At 33.6% G+C, this 17,273-nt stretch overlaps 1 protein-coding gene across 1 annotated transcript in view; it reads left to right on the top strand.

Moving 5' to 3' along the window:
- The window catches only part of RYR3 (ryanodine receptor 3), a gene marked incomplete at its 5' end in the record, with an annotated part of 148,768 nt that overhangs the window by 102,429 nt on the left and 29,066 nt on the right, over positions 1-17,273 (top strand). Inside the window, 12 exon segments of the mRNA XM_010289925.1 lie at positions 2,467-2,481; positions 5,447-5,617; positions 6,082-6,141; positions 7,233-7,364; positions 8,209-8,321; positions 12,216-12,312; positions 13,878-13,987; positions 14,817-14,868; positions 15,556-15,609; positions 15,882-15,981; positions 16,201-16,280; positions 16,546-16,622. Of these exon segments, the coding sequence (XP_010288227.1) occupies positions 2,467-2,481; positions 5,447-5,617; positions 6,082-6,141; positions 7,233-7,364; positions 8,209-8,321; positions 12,216-12,312; positions 13,878-13,987; positions 14,817-14,868; positions 15,556-15,609; positions 15,882-15,981; positions 16,201-16,280; positions 16,546-16,622 (1,061 nt within the window).

Raw genomic sequence — 17,273 nt, 5'->3', positions numbered from 1 at the left:
TAGTTATATCCTCAGAGAATAATCAGTAGAGGACATTACATTAGGGAACATTATTTTTATAATTTCTTGCTTTAATATTAGCATTCAGCTCAGGAAGTAGTATGCTAACAGAATAATTATCACTTTCCTCTTCATCACCAGTTCCTCTTTATTCACATTATTTTTACTGGAAGCAATCATATCCAGTATTTATCAAGCACGAGAATGTATACAAAACTGAATATGAACATTGGCTAATAACAGTTGGCCCAAGATGGAACAGTTTGGCATCTCTTAAAGGAGAGCCCCATGCTAGTCTCGGACTGCCTTAGACAAGTGTCTGCCTTACGACAGACACTTAGTGTGTAAGGTGTGATATATCATGTATGGAAGGTTCTATATCTTTACATGCCGTATGCAGAAAAAAGATATGCAGAGGATGAAGGATCAGGATTACATTATTTATCAGTAGCTAATAGCAGCGGTAACAAATGATTTCTCATTACAATCAAGAAATCAATTAAGTACCCATTGTATTTTGATTATACAATATAAACTTTGTTAATATTTTCTTAAATAAATGTATTAACAGCTGAGCAAGTTTTTTAATTTTTCTTTTCTAAAAAAATGGCAGCAGATTGCTCGGAGGGGAATGGTAAGTTAGAGAACTTTCAGTCTGAGAGAGACTGGTAACTTAGATTGAATTGAAATAACAGATTTGTGATAGAAGTGTTGAAATGGAGAATTTAAACACATTCAACTCCACTAATCTGTTATTTTTTAGCCCTTCATAGGTTTGATGATAAAATAGCATTTTGATTAAGATTCAGTGATGTCCTATTGTGTTGTACAATTAATGGTATAAAAAGCTAAACATATACATTCACTTCTACGTAATAAATGTGTAATACATATGTGGGCAATTTTTCTGTGTAAGTTTTGGAATCTGAATGTGTGGCTAAACATATAACCTCAGTTGCTTAGCACTTTTGTATCCTACTGAAGTTTTATTTGACTGGCCCTCATTATGAGGTTTTTTTGTATCTATTTTTAAAAAGCATTTGGATAGACCTGTTACAGAAGTTCGAGGCAGTCATAAAATCCAAGTTTGTATTACTAAACAACATTGTAGTTTGTGCCCATTTGTAATATGTAATACATACTATTTGCAAATTTACATAATTAGAGGATTTCATTTAGTATTTTCTGCAAGAATTTTAGATCTCTTCTTTGAGACTATTTCAATTGCACAGAATATGTTTACTTTATATATACTATGGTAAATCATAACTGGATTACTTTTATGGTCATCTGTAGTAAATGAAATATAATTAACGGCTTGTCTTTACTTACCTTCAGTGTATATCTGCTGAGCCATGTCTGTGCAGCATCTACATATTTCACGCAATTGAAACTTTCAATTAAAATTTGCTATTTGTCCAAGTAGGGTATTGAAGATTCTAAGATGCTTAACACTTAATTTCAGTCTTTCTTGACTTGTAGCTGGTTTTCTTCACTATGTGATACAAATATAGTACGATATAAAAAGGTATTTTAATAATAGCTTGGCTATTACATTTTGAGGTTAATGCAAGTATCAGAAGCTATCACTTGTTTGTGTTTATGCTTTTTTCTGTTTGTTTTTAACCAACAGTTTTCTATAATATTTTCCTATGTCTGGTTAAGGATTCTTTTGAGTAACAGTTGCATTTTTTTGCCATTTTACCATAACTGCATAGTTTTGTTGTTATCTTGACACAATGGTAATACAGTATTGACTGTGGAGTATTTGTTAATTTAAGTGTATTTATGGTATTAACATAATAAACAGGAAAAAACCCTATGTATGGATGAGAGTTACAGTTGAGTTTATAATAGTGCTCATAAAATGGGTACTGCTGAGAGATAAGTTGCTTAAGAGACTTGCTTAAGTTTTCTCTCAGGCTGTCTTCAAAACAGTAATGAGCTAAGCAATGGGAAAATACATCTATAAATGAAATGTTGCATCATCACAGTGATAGTTTGATTTCCATTTCTAAACATAATTTTTCTCAATCGTATTTGGGTGGGGAAAGGAGGTAGAAAGAACTATTTTGGTGAAAATGTGAATATTTTTCATTATTGGACTATCCAGAGTTCCAGACACCTTCCTCCTCCTAACAATATTGGGAAAAGATTCAGTAATTAGTATACTGATGTACTTCTTTACTAGATGTACTTCCTTCTGTGCTGAAGCAACAAATGGTAGTGCTGAATAGTGACAGATATATTCAGAAGTTCAACCATTTTATAAAGATTAAGCTGAATAAAAACTATTTCACTGAAATCTCATTTGATTATACACTTACAGTCTATTGTTTTAGCTACAAACTTACAATATTTTTATTGTCCTGATAAAGCTGAGTAAGTTTATTACTAACTTGTAAAATTACCATCTTTTCATCTCTCTTACTTATGTTTTTTTCCCTTTATTTTTCTTTCATACAGGCCATGCAAGTAAAGGTACAGGTCAAAGTGCATGATGTGTCTTTGTTTTAGATTTAGAGATGATCAGGCTCCAAGCATTCTTTCCATTGATCATAGCAGTGGCGTCACAAAGTGAAGGCTCAGGTTCCACCTACTATAAATTTTCTTCAGGTTCAAGTGGCAGTATTTGGCCAGAGCAGCTGAAATTCCCTTTGGCATTCCCACATGTTGCTTAATATGAAATGTAGTAAAGTTACCTTTTGTAATTGTTTTAGATATACATTCTGCCTGTGCTGTCTCTGCATTCTGATTTTTTTTCTAATATATTGAAGCAGACATTGTAAAAGCAATGCTGAAGTAGAGTCATCAGAAACATGTATTTGGCTTATGATATTCAAGAAAAATATATGGGAGGAATATGTTATAACCTATACCCTGTCTGTAGATGAATAGAAGATTGTATTAGGACCAATAAGTTTAAATAACATACAGAATTCAAATCCTACCTTCTTCCAAAATTAAAATGATCTTTACTAAAGATCTGAAGTGTGAGAAAGCTTTGAATAATCCTTGTTTCTTTATTCAAAACTTTGTCTCCAGTGAACCATAGTTCAACTTCCTTTGTATCATTCATATTATCTTTATTTAATATGAATTTCTAATATAGATGAGTACTTTTTGACCTATGGTGTGTTCTTCCCTGATGAAGCAGAATGAACAGCAAAATAGAGCATAAAACCTTTTCATCTTTCCCTTCACCCTGTGTGCTGAGAAGCACACATGATGCTGTGAAGAGTGTTTAATCAATTAAATTGGAGGCATAAGTTTAAAAGTGAGCAGTTGTGTTAAACTAACAGACCTGATTTTATGGTTTGCTATTGTCAAACTTCCCCAGGTGCATAGAGTAGGTTTTAATGAATGCTCTCATGATATTCTCGGAGAAGTGAATGTTTAAGGAGGGTTGGAAATACTAAAAATATTAATTCCCTCATCTTAACCTGTTTTAGTGTAAATAAATTATTTCTTCTTTTTGATTGTTTATGTAATTGTTAAGAATCTACTGCAGAATCTGTAACTCCTTTTCTGTGTATGTTTGTTGAAGAAATGTCCATATTTGTGTGTTTAAATCCTCAGACAAGTAAGGTCATTGTTTGCTGTTAGGCAACCAGATTTATAGCATTCTTCTTGGTGAGGTTCTTTTAGCACAGTTAATTATTTGGGCAAAATATATCCAATTTAATGCTCTTTATATATAAAATGAAGGTATTGTGTTTACTCATATAGTGCATATTAGAACTGAAAAAGACATAATTTTATTGTCATTTAGGTTTCTGTCTGTGACTCTACTTACACATTTATCAGCAGGAGTTGTGAATTCACAGACAGCAGAATTCGATTGCAAAGGCAGAATGGGTCTTTTCATGTCTTAAAAATGTTCAGGTTTTAAGGTTCACCTATCTTGTTCATACCTGGTTATTAATCTCAAATTGAAATAAAGAAAATTGGATGTGTAAAACATCCTCAATCATAAAGATGCAGAAAAGTAAACCAGCATCTCTCCTTCTTTTCCTTTTTTTTTTTTTTTTTTTTGTTTTATATACCTATTAAATTTTGTTATTCCTTATTTAAGATGCATAGTGACGCCACTGGAATATAGTGATACATTGTGGGATTTGTTTGTCTGCTGTTGATGTAAAGTACAAATAATGTCATTATTATAGCCATTACATCACTGCTATTTCTAAGGCACTTCCAAAAGCAAAGCTTTGAGGCAAAGTACTCTCTTGCAATTGTTAGTTCCTTAAGAAAGGAAGCCACATCCATCGTGTGTTCCCTCTGACCTCAACACCAGCTACGTACACAGAGATTCATCATCTAGAAGACCGAATTTGCCAAAATTTACCACTGAGTAGGATATTTATGGCTGCCTTTTCTTCCAGTGATTACTGTGATAATAGTGTGGTAATAACTGGTAAATAATGAATTGCAATGGATTCTGCTGTATCCTTATGTGGAACTATGCAAGGTATTATAAAACCAGTAGTCAGTAAAACTTAAATGACAGAGGGAAAAGGATGTGGAGGGTTAAATGCAAGCATTTGCTATTTTGTAGTGTTGTATAAGCCTGGAGGCCTAGTCCTGAAATCTTACCTTAGGCAAAACTCCCCTTGAGTGTAGTAGGAGTTTAATCTAGGTTCAGAATTCAGAACTGGGCTATTTTTATGTTGTTATTTATCATATGTTCATTAAATATCTGGGTCTGGTCTAAAATTTTTGGTTCGCTGTCTCATAAATGAAGTTATGTGTGAAATATTGATGTACAGTGTCTGTTGTAAGAAGATAGGGCAGATGTTATTCTGTTGTGCTGTTTACTTCTCTTTCTCTTTTGTTTCCTTCTCCTATTACTCATGATCTCCAAAGATGCAAAAGAATTAATTTTTCATCCCAGAATTACTTGTATGAGCCAAAGCTAAAGGGCAGTGCTTTTCCCAGAGGCACTAATTCATTGGCATTTTATTGCATTGAATCAAAGCCTTTTAGATACTGGTATTTTTCAGTTGAGACAAATCAGACAATATTCATTCATTCATTCAGACCCTGGATAACTATCTTAATGTAAGTTTCTAACAAAAATGTAAGCATTGTGAATTTGTCTCTGTAGCATTGAGAATAGTGTCCCCTGAGACTGACTCAGCTTTTAATTTTAGGGTTGTTTCTGTTTTGAGAGGTAAGATCCAGAAAATATAGTTAGAATCTGTGTGAATGCACACAAAAGTATGTTACTGCTATTAAAATATTACTGTTACTGCAATTTCTGCATTGGAGCACGCCAAAAATATTGCTTTACCTTTCCCGCACGAGACTACACGCTTCCTCTAATGTAGCATTTTTAATCAATTGTACTACATCAGGAACATAGCTTCTTTGGACCATTAGTGTGTTGGAAAAGTGTGTGATCAGAGAATTACAGTCATTAACTTCTCTATTTTTTCAATTATAGTCTGGAGGGCAAGATCAAGAGAGAAAGAAATTGAAACGTAGAGGGGATTTGTACTCCATACAAACATCCCTGATTGTAGCTGCACTTAAAAAGATGCTTCCTATTGGTTTGAATATGTGTACTCCTGGAGATCAAGAGCTCATCTCTTTGGCTAAGACAAGATACAGCCATGTAAGTGTATACTTTGTAATAGTTTTCAATCCAAAATAAACAGAACTTTATAAAGTGAACTTTGAGGCATAGATATCTAAGCAATCAGTATAATTAAATGTATCAACATACTGTAAGCAATTATAGCTGCAGATTGTGCTTTCACAAGAAAAAAGTGGTGTGTATAGGCAGCTACCATAATTTCCATGTCATTTTCCATTTGTATACAATGCACATTTTTATATATGCATATTTATTTGGATCAAATACTGTAATACCATTAATTAGCTTGTATTATCTTCAAAGTTTAATCCTTGTTTTGTAGTCAAAATTAAAGAAAGCTTTTGTTCTGTGCCCTTCTGGTAACTTAGGTACTTTGAAAACAAAAGAGGTTAAGTTTCAATATTAAAATACATAGTATGTTGTACATGTTCTTATGAGATTAATAATAATCTGAATTGAAAAATACTTCTACCTTTCTACAGAAGGACACTGATGATGAAGTCAAAGAACATTTACGTAACAACTTACATTTGCAGGAAAAGGTAATACACAAAAATCTGTCTTAAAGATGCTGATGAGCACTTTTAAAATGCAGAAGTCAATTGCTTTGTTTATCATGATAGGTAAAAAACAACAAAAAAAAGAGAATGCGAAAAGCTGTTAGAAAAGTTGCCATTTTAACATTTTTCTTCATAATTTTTTTCATGACAATAATGAATTTATTTGTAGCTTTGGCTGGTATTTTCACATTGAGGAAGCCCTGTAGAATGGGACATGTGTAAAGAATTGAGATATCGTTAGTTTTAAAGCTATAATTACTTAGAATCAACTCAATCCAAGAAGAAAATAAAACTATAGTATTTCAGCTTGTCTTCTTGAACTTGACTTGCACTAATGATTAGATAGTATTTCTTTTAAAGTGACTATAATAAAGTAAGAAAATCTTGTGTCATCTTAACACTTAAGAGTTTTACAAGCATATTTATGTTCCTACTATTTATATGCTGAATACACTGTCAAGATACCAAAATGGAGTCCTCATCATTCTGTGTAAATAATGAATAATTTAGATCATTGCCTACAGTCTTTGAACATAATAGGAGTACCTGATTTATCTGTCATCATCTGGGAGATGACTGTCTGGTTGCTATAAGTTTATTCTTACAAGTTTATTCTTTTTTGAATTGGACATGCTAAGTAATTCTAATGTGTATTTTCTATTTCTGTCTTGCAAAGAACCTAAAACCTTTGGCTCTAACTCTTCACCTGAAATTCCATCTGTCTTATAGACTCCATGAAACAGCTTTCCACTGTCAGTACAGAAGTCCTGCAAAGAGTTAAATTCAATCCCAGTACTAAATGTGCTTCCTTATTTTTAATGCAGTTAAATGGGATACAGAAGTCTCAGGGTGTTTTATTTGGTTTCATGAAATAAAAGTATAGAATCTTGCTCAAGAATGGAGTTCAGTTACCCAACAGCATACAGAATCTATTGCCATTTTTCTGAGCAGCTAGGAAACGTTAATTTTGACTTAAAGGAGACAGGTGAAGTGGGAGTATCTACAACGTTCTTTATTATACTATGAGAATAATAGTGGTGGTAGTCAAATGTACGAAATATGTTGGTTTTTAGTCTGACGATCCAGCTGTGAAATGGCAGTTAAATCTGTACAAAGACATTTTGAAGAGTGATGAACCTACTGACCCTGAGAGAAATGTGGAACGTGTGCAGAGGATATCAGCTGCTCTGTATCATCTGGAACAGGTAGAAAGTTAAATGTCTGTACTGTGGTTTTTTTAAGGTAGCATGAGGGTTTTTTGTTGTAGAGATTATTTCGACTTCAGTGAGTGTCATTATGAAAATTTACAGATAAAAATTATTTCTGTGCATGTTTGCATACGTGCACACGCACATACAGATGTGTATCTATGCAAAATTTTTCATGTAATCTGTTGAAGTGGCTCACTTTAGCTTCAGGGAAAATACAGCACGTCGTTGCCTCTGCAAAACTTTGTGAACAGTCACAAGAAGTATAGTGTACAAATCCTCACCGTTCAGTAGCTGAAAACTCTAATTTTAGGAAGAAGTGTTTACATGTGCACTTATTTTTAGCATGCTGGTTTTAGCCCATTTTCTACTTCTGCACGTAAGGATGCTGTGGCAACTTCTGAATCAGTTGTCTGCCCATTCAAATGACACAATTTAAACACAAAAAGGCATTTGTACTCTTCCCACATAAAGTTAGTCCATTCACAAGTGTTATAGCACAGAAATTTGTTCACATGAACAGTTGAATATGCATAGTTAGAAAGAAACAAAATAACCATTTTGGAATTTTACCACAGAGTCCCACACATGAGATACTCTGGCATGTTGAGGTTTTCAGTATAAACTGAGTGGTACTATATATAAGGCCCCCAGTATCTTTTCTTACTAATTTAAAAACAAAAAACAAAATAAAACCCTGAAAGAACATATTTTTCAGATGATGGGGAGCATTTGTAACATTTTCTGATTTGCTAACTACATTAACCACTAGCTAAAAAGAAAATTTTGAATAGAAGTTTAAGAGTTTCCATTATACATACTAGAAGGTGTTTTCCCGTAGGTTGAACAACCACTGAGATCAAAGAAAGCTGTTTGGCACAAACTCCTGTCAAAACAACGCAAACGGGCTGTTGTTGCGTGTTTCAGAATGGCACCGTTATACAACCTGCCAAGGTAAATGACTTAAAGGCTTAATTTTGTAACTTTCGATTATATTTTTGAGGCCAAATATTGCTTGTGTGTATACCTACGAGTTTGTCAGGCCTATGTAACTTTGTTTAAGGGGCAAAAGAGTTGGTTAGTTATCAGCTAATTCCTCAGAGTAGCAAAATACTTGTCTCGTGACAAATAACCAGAGGGGGAAAAGACCATAGGAATTACACTGCTTCTAAGCCAAAATGCTTCATTTTTGTCAGCTGTTATCCTGTATAGTTCCTCAAGTTATCTGTGAAAATTGTTAAGATGTTGCTGCTTCTGTCCCTTTTTTTTTGCCTCCGTTGGTTGCTTTTTATTCTCCTGTGTTTGTGTTTTCTCTTTTTTTTAACACCGTATGGCTATTCCTCTCCTATTGCGTGAACGCTTCATGCTCATTAGCTTGTCTGAGGCAATCTTTAGCTACTACATCAGAATGTAATATGCATTAAAGAGGCTATTGGGGCAGAGTGGTGCAGAATGGTATTTTGGACTTGTGTGTTGCTCTGCTTCTTACTCCGGTTGAATGTAGATACCACAAAGTCAGAGATAATGTGTATCCTGTGCCTGGATCCATCGACTGCTTTAAATAGACGATTAAGACCATGCAGCATTGGGGTAATTTCCTTTACCCTGTTCCTTCTCAACAAATCTGCTTTTTGTTCAGATACCGCCTAAGCACATCATTAATTAAGTTTGCTTCTCACCTTCTTCTGCACTTTTTCACCTTTTGTGTTTAATATTTTTGTTCAAACATTGTTTGCAAAGTATTTAACACAAGACTGCATTGCATTTTTACATGCCTTTAATAAAGCCAATCTACACGCTTGATGTCGGCTAAAGGTCTGTAGCTGTGCCACTAACATATGGCAAGAATATTAGATTTGCACAGGACAAATAAAAAGACAGTTTTACTGTAAAAAGCACACATCCTTCCTTAGGAGTAGTTCTAGATTATAACAACTTCTCTAAGCTGTCATACTACCACCAGGCAATCTTTAAAGAATCAGACAAATGATAAGGCTTAAGTACAACGTAAGAGCAAACTGGCTAGTATTTTTCATTTCAATAACTGTGTTTGGAAAAACAAGAGGAAGTGGTATGAAAAGCCACTGTATATACAATTTCTGTATAACATTTTTGTGAGCTTTTTTTTTTTATGACCATATTCTGGATTTATAAATTCTTAAAATGTTTGGAATATATATGAGCAGCCAAATGATAAAAAAGGTTTATCTTATTTTTTACTTTTAAAAAAACAATTTTATTTAATATTTTTGAGGTTGATGGAACACTTTGCCAAGGGGTTATGAATGGGTTATGAATCTGTATTTTCATTTTCAAGAAAATATGGAGTAATACTCATTGCAGTAGAACATTTACATTATCTGTAATTTTCATTAAAAACTTTTCTATGTTAAAAAGATTGAGGTTGGTTCTTCTCAAACTTTATGGTAGATTTTGTGGTGGCGTTTACTCCTAATTTAAATATGAATGTGAGGCAAATCTGTGCAGTTATGTCATCTTGTAGATTCTAAAAATGAACTGTCATAAAACTACTTTAGCTAATCAGTTGTGGTGTCTGCACTTCAAAATAGGCAAGAGTGAAAAAATACTTTGGACTTAGAATCATAAAATCATAGAATGGTTTGGGTTGGAAGGGACCTTTAAAGGTCATCTAGTCCAACCCCCCTGCAATGAGCAGGGACTTCTAGGTATATTGCTCAATTGATTAGGTGCAGAACAAAGCTTTAAAATTCATTATAGAGACATATTTTTTCTAGATAAATCATAGGATTCTGACAGCGTAATAAGGCTATCACACTATTACGCACCTATAACTATCTCCATCATTTAAATTGATTGTGTGTCTGAGCCCTAGGAAGATTATTTCAAGTGGGGTATGATTAATTCTAGGAGCTATGTATCGCTTTGAACCAGAGTTTCAAATGCAGCTCTTCTTATCCTGTATATTTTCTCATTTTAATTGAAGCATTATATTGGGAGAGTTAGTGCTAAATTTGGTGATAGAATCAATTAATTTAAAGGACAGTAAGCAAATATTATGGTGGTATGGTGTAATTTTTTTATCCTAGAAAAGATCAATATCTTGAGTGATAATGAGCTCTTTCTTTTGAAGCTTTTCTGGAGATTTAGGTGGCTTTCAATACAATTCAATGTTAGTCTCATATTTTAATCTAATTTTCTTCAAAACACATTCTTATATGTATCAGGTTTTAGGAATTCCAGTAAGATATTTCAGAAATTGAAATGCCTGTTGATGTGCAGATGTTTGTTAAATTATAGAAAAAATACTTTAACTTCTACTGTAAATATTCCAAGTACTCCCTCTTCTGAGAAGTGCCAGGAGATACAGAAGAAATAGTTGTACTTTAAAATATTTTTATTTTTCAAGGAAAAAAGCATCAATTAAGTTAGGAAATACTAATTCTTCATGTTCTGTGTTTAATGAATGTACATGGCTTTGAAAAAGTGTTTTATGTGATAAATGTTTTCCTGAGATGTATTTGTGTTTGATGTTTTAAGGAAATGAATTTCTAAAAAAATTTGTCTTCTTGTCTGTCATCTCTATATGCACATAGATACAGCGAAGTTGTACATGGCAATTTTTCATACACAGTTTACGAATACATTCTTTCTACTATATTGACTTTAACCTGTGCCTTTCTTCAATGAAAACCTATATGCTTTTCTTCAGACACAAAATTAGCAATTTCTTCCTGAGCACCTTTCAACGAGTTTGGCTGGAAAAAGTACATGAAAAAACTCAGTATGACAGGCTTATACTCAAGTTAACGGTAATGTAACTTGTGGAGAGCCTCTTCCTTATGCGCACACTTATTCCTTCCCAGCCATGATTTGATGTTAACATAAAACATGAATTTGTACAATTTTCAGAGGAGATTCTGATTGGTCAGTTTTTGAAACTTGATAATAAAATGGCAGGAGAGCCTAGAAGTTTGTGTCAACAGCTATTCCATTACAAAATAATAATTCATGTGCACAGTGTATTTAAAAAAGTCATATAGTGTACACAGCCAATTTGTTTAGTTTTTGTTAGTGGTGCGGGATAAAAGTAAATTAAAAGGCTGTGTGGAACAACCTTTGTAACCTCATGTAGTGCATCTCAAAAGAAAACTTCCCCCCAAATGTAATTTAAAGATGGAATGGTTTGGCCGTTATTATGTGTAGTCTTACTACTGTGAGTTGTATTTTCAGTGGAAAATTAAATCAATGAATACTCTACAGTAGTAATTATTATGCTGAAGAGTTTTCTAAAATTGGTCATTTTCCAGAGCAGGTTTTGTGTAGTTCTAATCCAGCTTCTTTGAGGACACATTAATACTGCCCTGATTTGGAACTGAAAGAAAAGAAGATGAAGTTAGGCTTCTCTGTGTGGAAGAAGGCAGTGATTGTCTGGAGATAGCATGCTGGAAAACACTTGATAATTATTTCGGTGTTGTTGGCCAACTTCTGCTGTCTCAATGTCCTAAATCTAGTAAACTAGATTTACATCTCATAGGTGTAGATCCCATGTATTCATTCTCAGTCTGTTCAAGTGTGTAATTTTCCCATGCTTGCATTAAGGTTTCACATATAATGTATATTAGCACTCCCAAAGCCTTCAATACAAAAAGTAATGTGTATATATATGTGTATAAAAAAAAATAGTAAGAATGTTAAAAAGTACATGCAGATTTGTCACTGAAGGTTAGTTATGTTTTGCATTTCATTTCACTGACCAATCAGAGGATCAGAATTGTACAAATACGTATCCTTACTAATCATTAACCACCTGAGCTGTTATACTATGTTCCGTTACCCCTCTTGATCTCACTTTCACAACCCCCCCAGGCACCGTTCTATTAACCTCTTCCTCCATGGCTATCAGAACTATTGGATAGAAACAGAGGAATATTCATTTGAGGAGAAACTAGTTCAGGATTTGTCTGTAAGTACTGACATAATTGGGCATATTTTTCAATGCCCACTTTAGTGTATATTTTATGTATCTATTATAACTTATATTTAATTTTTATGTACTGTATGCATATGCATAAACTTACAAAATATTAATCCTTATGCTTCAGGGCATAAGGTCGTTTTCTGCTGTGATCAAAAAGACACTGGTCCTGTGATGCACCCTGAAGTGCATTAAGGTGGTTTATGCCTTCAGACAAACTATGTGATACTCATTCTTGGCAAGAGAAATGGATTAGATGAACTGTCAGACTATTTTTGTCATTATGGTAATTCCTATGTTCCTATATTTTATTTACTGGTTTTTTAAAGCTTGACATAATTGATCCTTTTCCCCTTTTTAAAATTTTTGTTGATGCATAATATTTAATTTTAACATTTTCAGCTTCGATACAAATTAATTTCGCTGTTTTCTTGTTGATACATCATAAGGAGAAGTAAATATATGCAGCCATATTCAGCAAAAATTTAGTTTGCAAGTGTACTCAATAAGTGATGGGTAAACGTCAGCATTTTTTTACTGAGTATTGATTCAGAAAGCCTACTGCTTTTTCTCTTTCCTCTCTGTAGTTAGTTTGTCTAAAATACTTCCAAGGGGCCTAGCTTCATAGTGTCTTAGCACAATGAAAATTAATATATAGCTTCATGGATAACATGATAATGTATCAGGACATGCTTCAGTGTTAGCAAAAGCAGTCATGTTGTGCTTTTTAAAGACCCGCTGGTATAGAAGGTCATATGATTTTTCAAAACTGCAGCTAATATATTCTTCTTATATTCTGGACAATTATACGGTCACAGTCTTCGTTTGATTTTGTTTCTGCTTTCTAAAGGAAGGAATGAGCCCATAAATCAAAACAGTGATTACAATTCTTTCAAATTTACTAGAGAAGTAAATTGAACTTCTTTAATTACAATTATTACTATAATTACAAACCCTACAAAGAGGTGATAACACAAGTAAGGTAAAGTTGATATGCTGCTTTTTTGCCAGTGCTGGCTATGTTATATTTCAGAGTGCAAATAAATGTTTGCAGTTGATGTTCAGACCAGTCCTTACATTTATTGAATCAAGATTACCTAGAAATGATACTTGAAAGTACTGTAGCAAACAGTAGTCTGAATAGGATATATCTGACACTATTATTAAAAATAGTTCCATTTACCAGCAATTCTCCTGCTAGATAATTGAGCTAGGACTTACTTTCCATTCTGGTCCACCAGAAACACATAATTTCTGCTGAATAAGGCTTCCCTAAGATTTTCACTGTCTCGTTCTCAATACCTTGCAAATGAGAACCTTCCAATGTTACTATCAAATATGAGTAACAATCAGATACTCGATAACTCCGCCTGAGTCATACAGGCATATAATGTTGCAGGTTATGCTGTAAGCTGCTGAATAAGATGAATACTGGAAGTTAATACAAATTAGACAGAATAAAATTACTGAAATCCTTTCCTAAACTTAATTACTCAATTTTTTTCTTACTCATGAAGCTTAATTTGTATATTCTGATATAAATCTTGAGACAGACACCTCCAAAAAAAGAGGAAGAGGAAGAGGAAGAGACCGAGAAAAAACAGCCTGATCCACTTCATCAGATTATCCTCTATTTCAGTCGCAGTGCTCTCACAGAGAGAAGGTAAAAAGAGCTGTGTTGAAAATCACAGAGTAAAAGCACACAGTAATTGAATTTCTAATAACATTACAGAAGTGATTTAATGCAACTGCAGTTCATCATTTTGCATGGTGAATACTTCTTTGCCTCTCAGTTTCATTAGAGTTTTCATGTGTTTAAACTCTGTATAAGATTGAGACAAACATTGACTATTTTTGACATTTTAAAAGCTTGGTAAATACCCAATATGGAAATAACTGAGCATGGATTCTCATAGAAGCATAAAATCTACAGGAACTGCTGGTTCATGCAGACTACTCTACCCTGGTCTCTGCTGGTAATAGATGTGTGTTCTTGTTGTTGATATTCAGTATGTCAGAAAAGGTTTCATTGATGATTAGCATGAATCTCTTTCAGTGCCAGTTTCTGGTTTGAATTTAGACTGTTGATTAGTATGTTTATTTTGTATGAGTAGAGTACTCCGATGCTTCATATACTTTTTCTGTATGACTAGCATAATCTTGCCATCTGACAGTTATAGTAACTTACATCTGCATAAGACTTTTCTGCACCTGCAACAGCCAGTGATCCTTACTTATCCAACATGACTAAGTTGGATGTCCAAATATACCTCTAAATTGTTTAATTAAAAAGTTACAGAGACTGCTTTGAAATAAGAAAATATATTTTTAATATGATTTTCAAGTGTAGTAGCATTTCTAGTAGACATATAAAGTGTATCTACTTTAATAAAACACCCTTTAATAAAAATGGTGTTTACATATTAGTAGGAGTATGACATCTTTTTATTACTACATCATAAAACAATTTTAAATATTTTTTCTCTTCATAGCAAACTAGAAGATGATCCTTTATATATTGCTTATTCCGCCATGATGGCAAAGGTAAATATATCATTTGAAGCTCCATCCCTCACTCCACTCAGGTACTTCCCATGAATATGAAATGCTTTTTAAACATTTTCCTTCTGTTTCTTACGTGGACTGCTTGATACTAGTAATTTCTGTATTTTTAATGAAGCAAATGCTATTCAGAGTTCTATATATATAATGAGACATTTTCTACATGAAAATAATATTATAAAATTCCAGTAGGTGCAGTCCTGCTGACATCACTTGGCACTTTGTCCAGGGTTAACTCATGAGCAGTCTTAACAATGTTAGTTATTTTTATTCTTTGGGTAATTGCTTTAGAGTTAATATTTGAAGTCTGTCAAAAATAGGTTGACAATCAGTTTTTGCAACATATCGATTACAGCTGCCACATGTGAGAGAGTTTAACTGTGAAGATAAATACTATGGACATAAATAGAGCTATGACACAAGAACACATAGCCTGCAGTTACAGGGTATGCATGTAGTTGGATAAGTACTCGCACATTAGGGAATATCAGCTTCTTAGTGTAGATGAGCACAAATATTTATGATTACAGGGATTTATATCTTCTTAATGCTTTTAATTATTACTTGAAAAAATTTCTTTGGTCATTTTTCTAGAAATGCTATAGATAAAACAGGCGTTACGTTTCATAATGTGCAAAATCTTATGATTTCTGTTTCTAACATAAAAAGAGCTGCTGGGAAGAAGAAGAAGAGGAAGAAGAAGAAAAAGAAAAGACATTTGAGGTGAGAGTTTAAATAGCATTTCTTGTCGCCTAATGTTCAACTATTTTAAATATGTCCACTGGAATAAATGCAAGAATAACACAGTGTGTATTGAGCTGGTTCACTATGTTATTCACATAAAAGAAAGACTCTGTGTTCTGAAGTTTTGGAATCAAACAACCCATGGATTATAAAGGCAGATGGCCTTCGACAATTTCAGATTTCTCATCTTCCTATTTTTCTTGAATCAGTTCCAGTCTGCATTCTGTTCTCATTTTTGTTCCCAAACCCAGGAGAAAGAAATGGAAAAACAGAGAACTCTTTATCAGCAAGCTCGCTTACATGATCGTGGAGCTGCTGAGATGGTCCTTCAAATGATTAGTGCAAGCAAAGGTAATGTTCTGTGAAGTACTAAAAGTGTACATGATATACATATCATATGTATAATTCTATACATAGTGTATTATGTCATTATACTTACGATATTATATGATATATAATGAAGCAAAATAAATGTCAATTACAAATATGCTAGGTAAAACTTCCAGACTGCTTTTCTGATTGAATAGTTCATAATTGCAAGTTTTAATGACTCTAGCCTTGTTTTCACAGGTCGTACAGGACCCATGGTTGTTGAAACACTAAAACTTGGTATTGCTATTCTAAATGGTGGGAATACCATAGTTCAACAGGTAATGCTTCTCTAACTACTGTGAGTCTTACTTGTATAAAGGATGCAAGTAATTTTGAGAATTTTAGTGTTCTGTCATGCTTTTATGTTAGTGCATTTAATTTAAAGCTAAACAGTGAAGGAATATCAGGGTATTTTTGGTACAATAACAATATTATTACTTGGTAGTGATTTGCATTTCGAGTGGTAATTCAGGAAGTTGTTAATTCATGTAATTTTAATATAGATTTTTTTTTTTCCCCCCCGCCAAAATGCATACCCTCTAGAAAATGCTAGACTACCTGAAGGAGAAAAAGGATGCTGGATTTTTTCAAAGTCTGTCTGGTTTGATGCAGTCCTGCAGGTAAAAGCATAAGTCATATTATTAGTTTCAGTTTTATTCAGGTTGGTGGCTTGTTGCTCAGTGCACGTAGATTTGTTAGATTTAAATGTCAGGAGTCACAGATTGCAGAACTCTTATGGTGAATTTTTTGTAAATAGGAGGAATAGTATGTTAATCTTTTAGAGTATTCTTCCAAAGAAGAAAATAAAGCAAAGACTGTGCCTTTGAAGGCTTGGTTTTGGAGAAGCAGAAAAGTAAAACATAATGGAGCCTTTACTGGTCCCAGATCCCTCAAGTTTTCTGTCTGGGTGGTTCTAAGGATGGAGGAAAGCCATCACTGAAGGAAAGACAGGCCAGTGGAACTTTACTAACCTTTCAGTTTCTGCACATCTCTGACCAGTTACATAATCTCTGTCTCTTCATCTGAATCCTCTGCTTACGTGTCAGGCTTGTTAGAGATGGCACGTGGCTGGTGAGGCTACAGTAGTCCACTCCCTTGATAAACCAGAAGTTCAAATTAGTTAAGGTAAAGGACTCCCATAAAGAAGGTGGAAGACTGTTGGTGTTTCTCATTACTCTTAGAGTAGCCAACCTCCTTTCACAGCCTCTTAAAGTAACAGAAGGGTTCTGAAGCAGTAGACTGGGAATTAGAAGTGGAGAAGCTGTATGAAG

The sequence above is a fragment of the Phaethon lepturus genome, unplaced genomic scaffold (genome assembly GCF_000687285.1).
Source record: "Phaethon lepturus isolate BGI_N335 unplaced genomic scaffold, ASM68728v1 scaffold8846, whole genome shotgun sequence".
NCBI classification, from domain to species: Eukaryota; Metazoa; Chordata; class Aves; order Phaethontiformes; family Phaethontidae; genus Phaethon; species Phaethon lepturus.
This window is presented reverse-complemented; position numbering and strand designations above follow the sequence as displayed.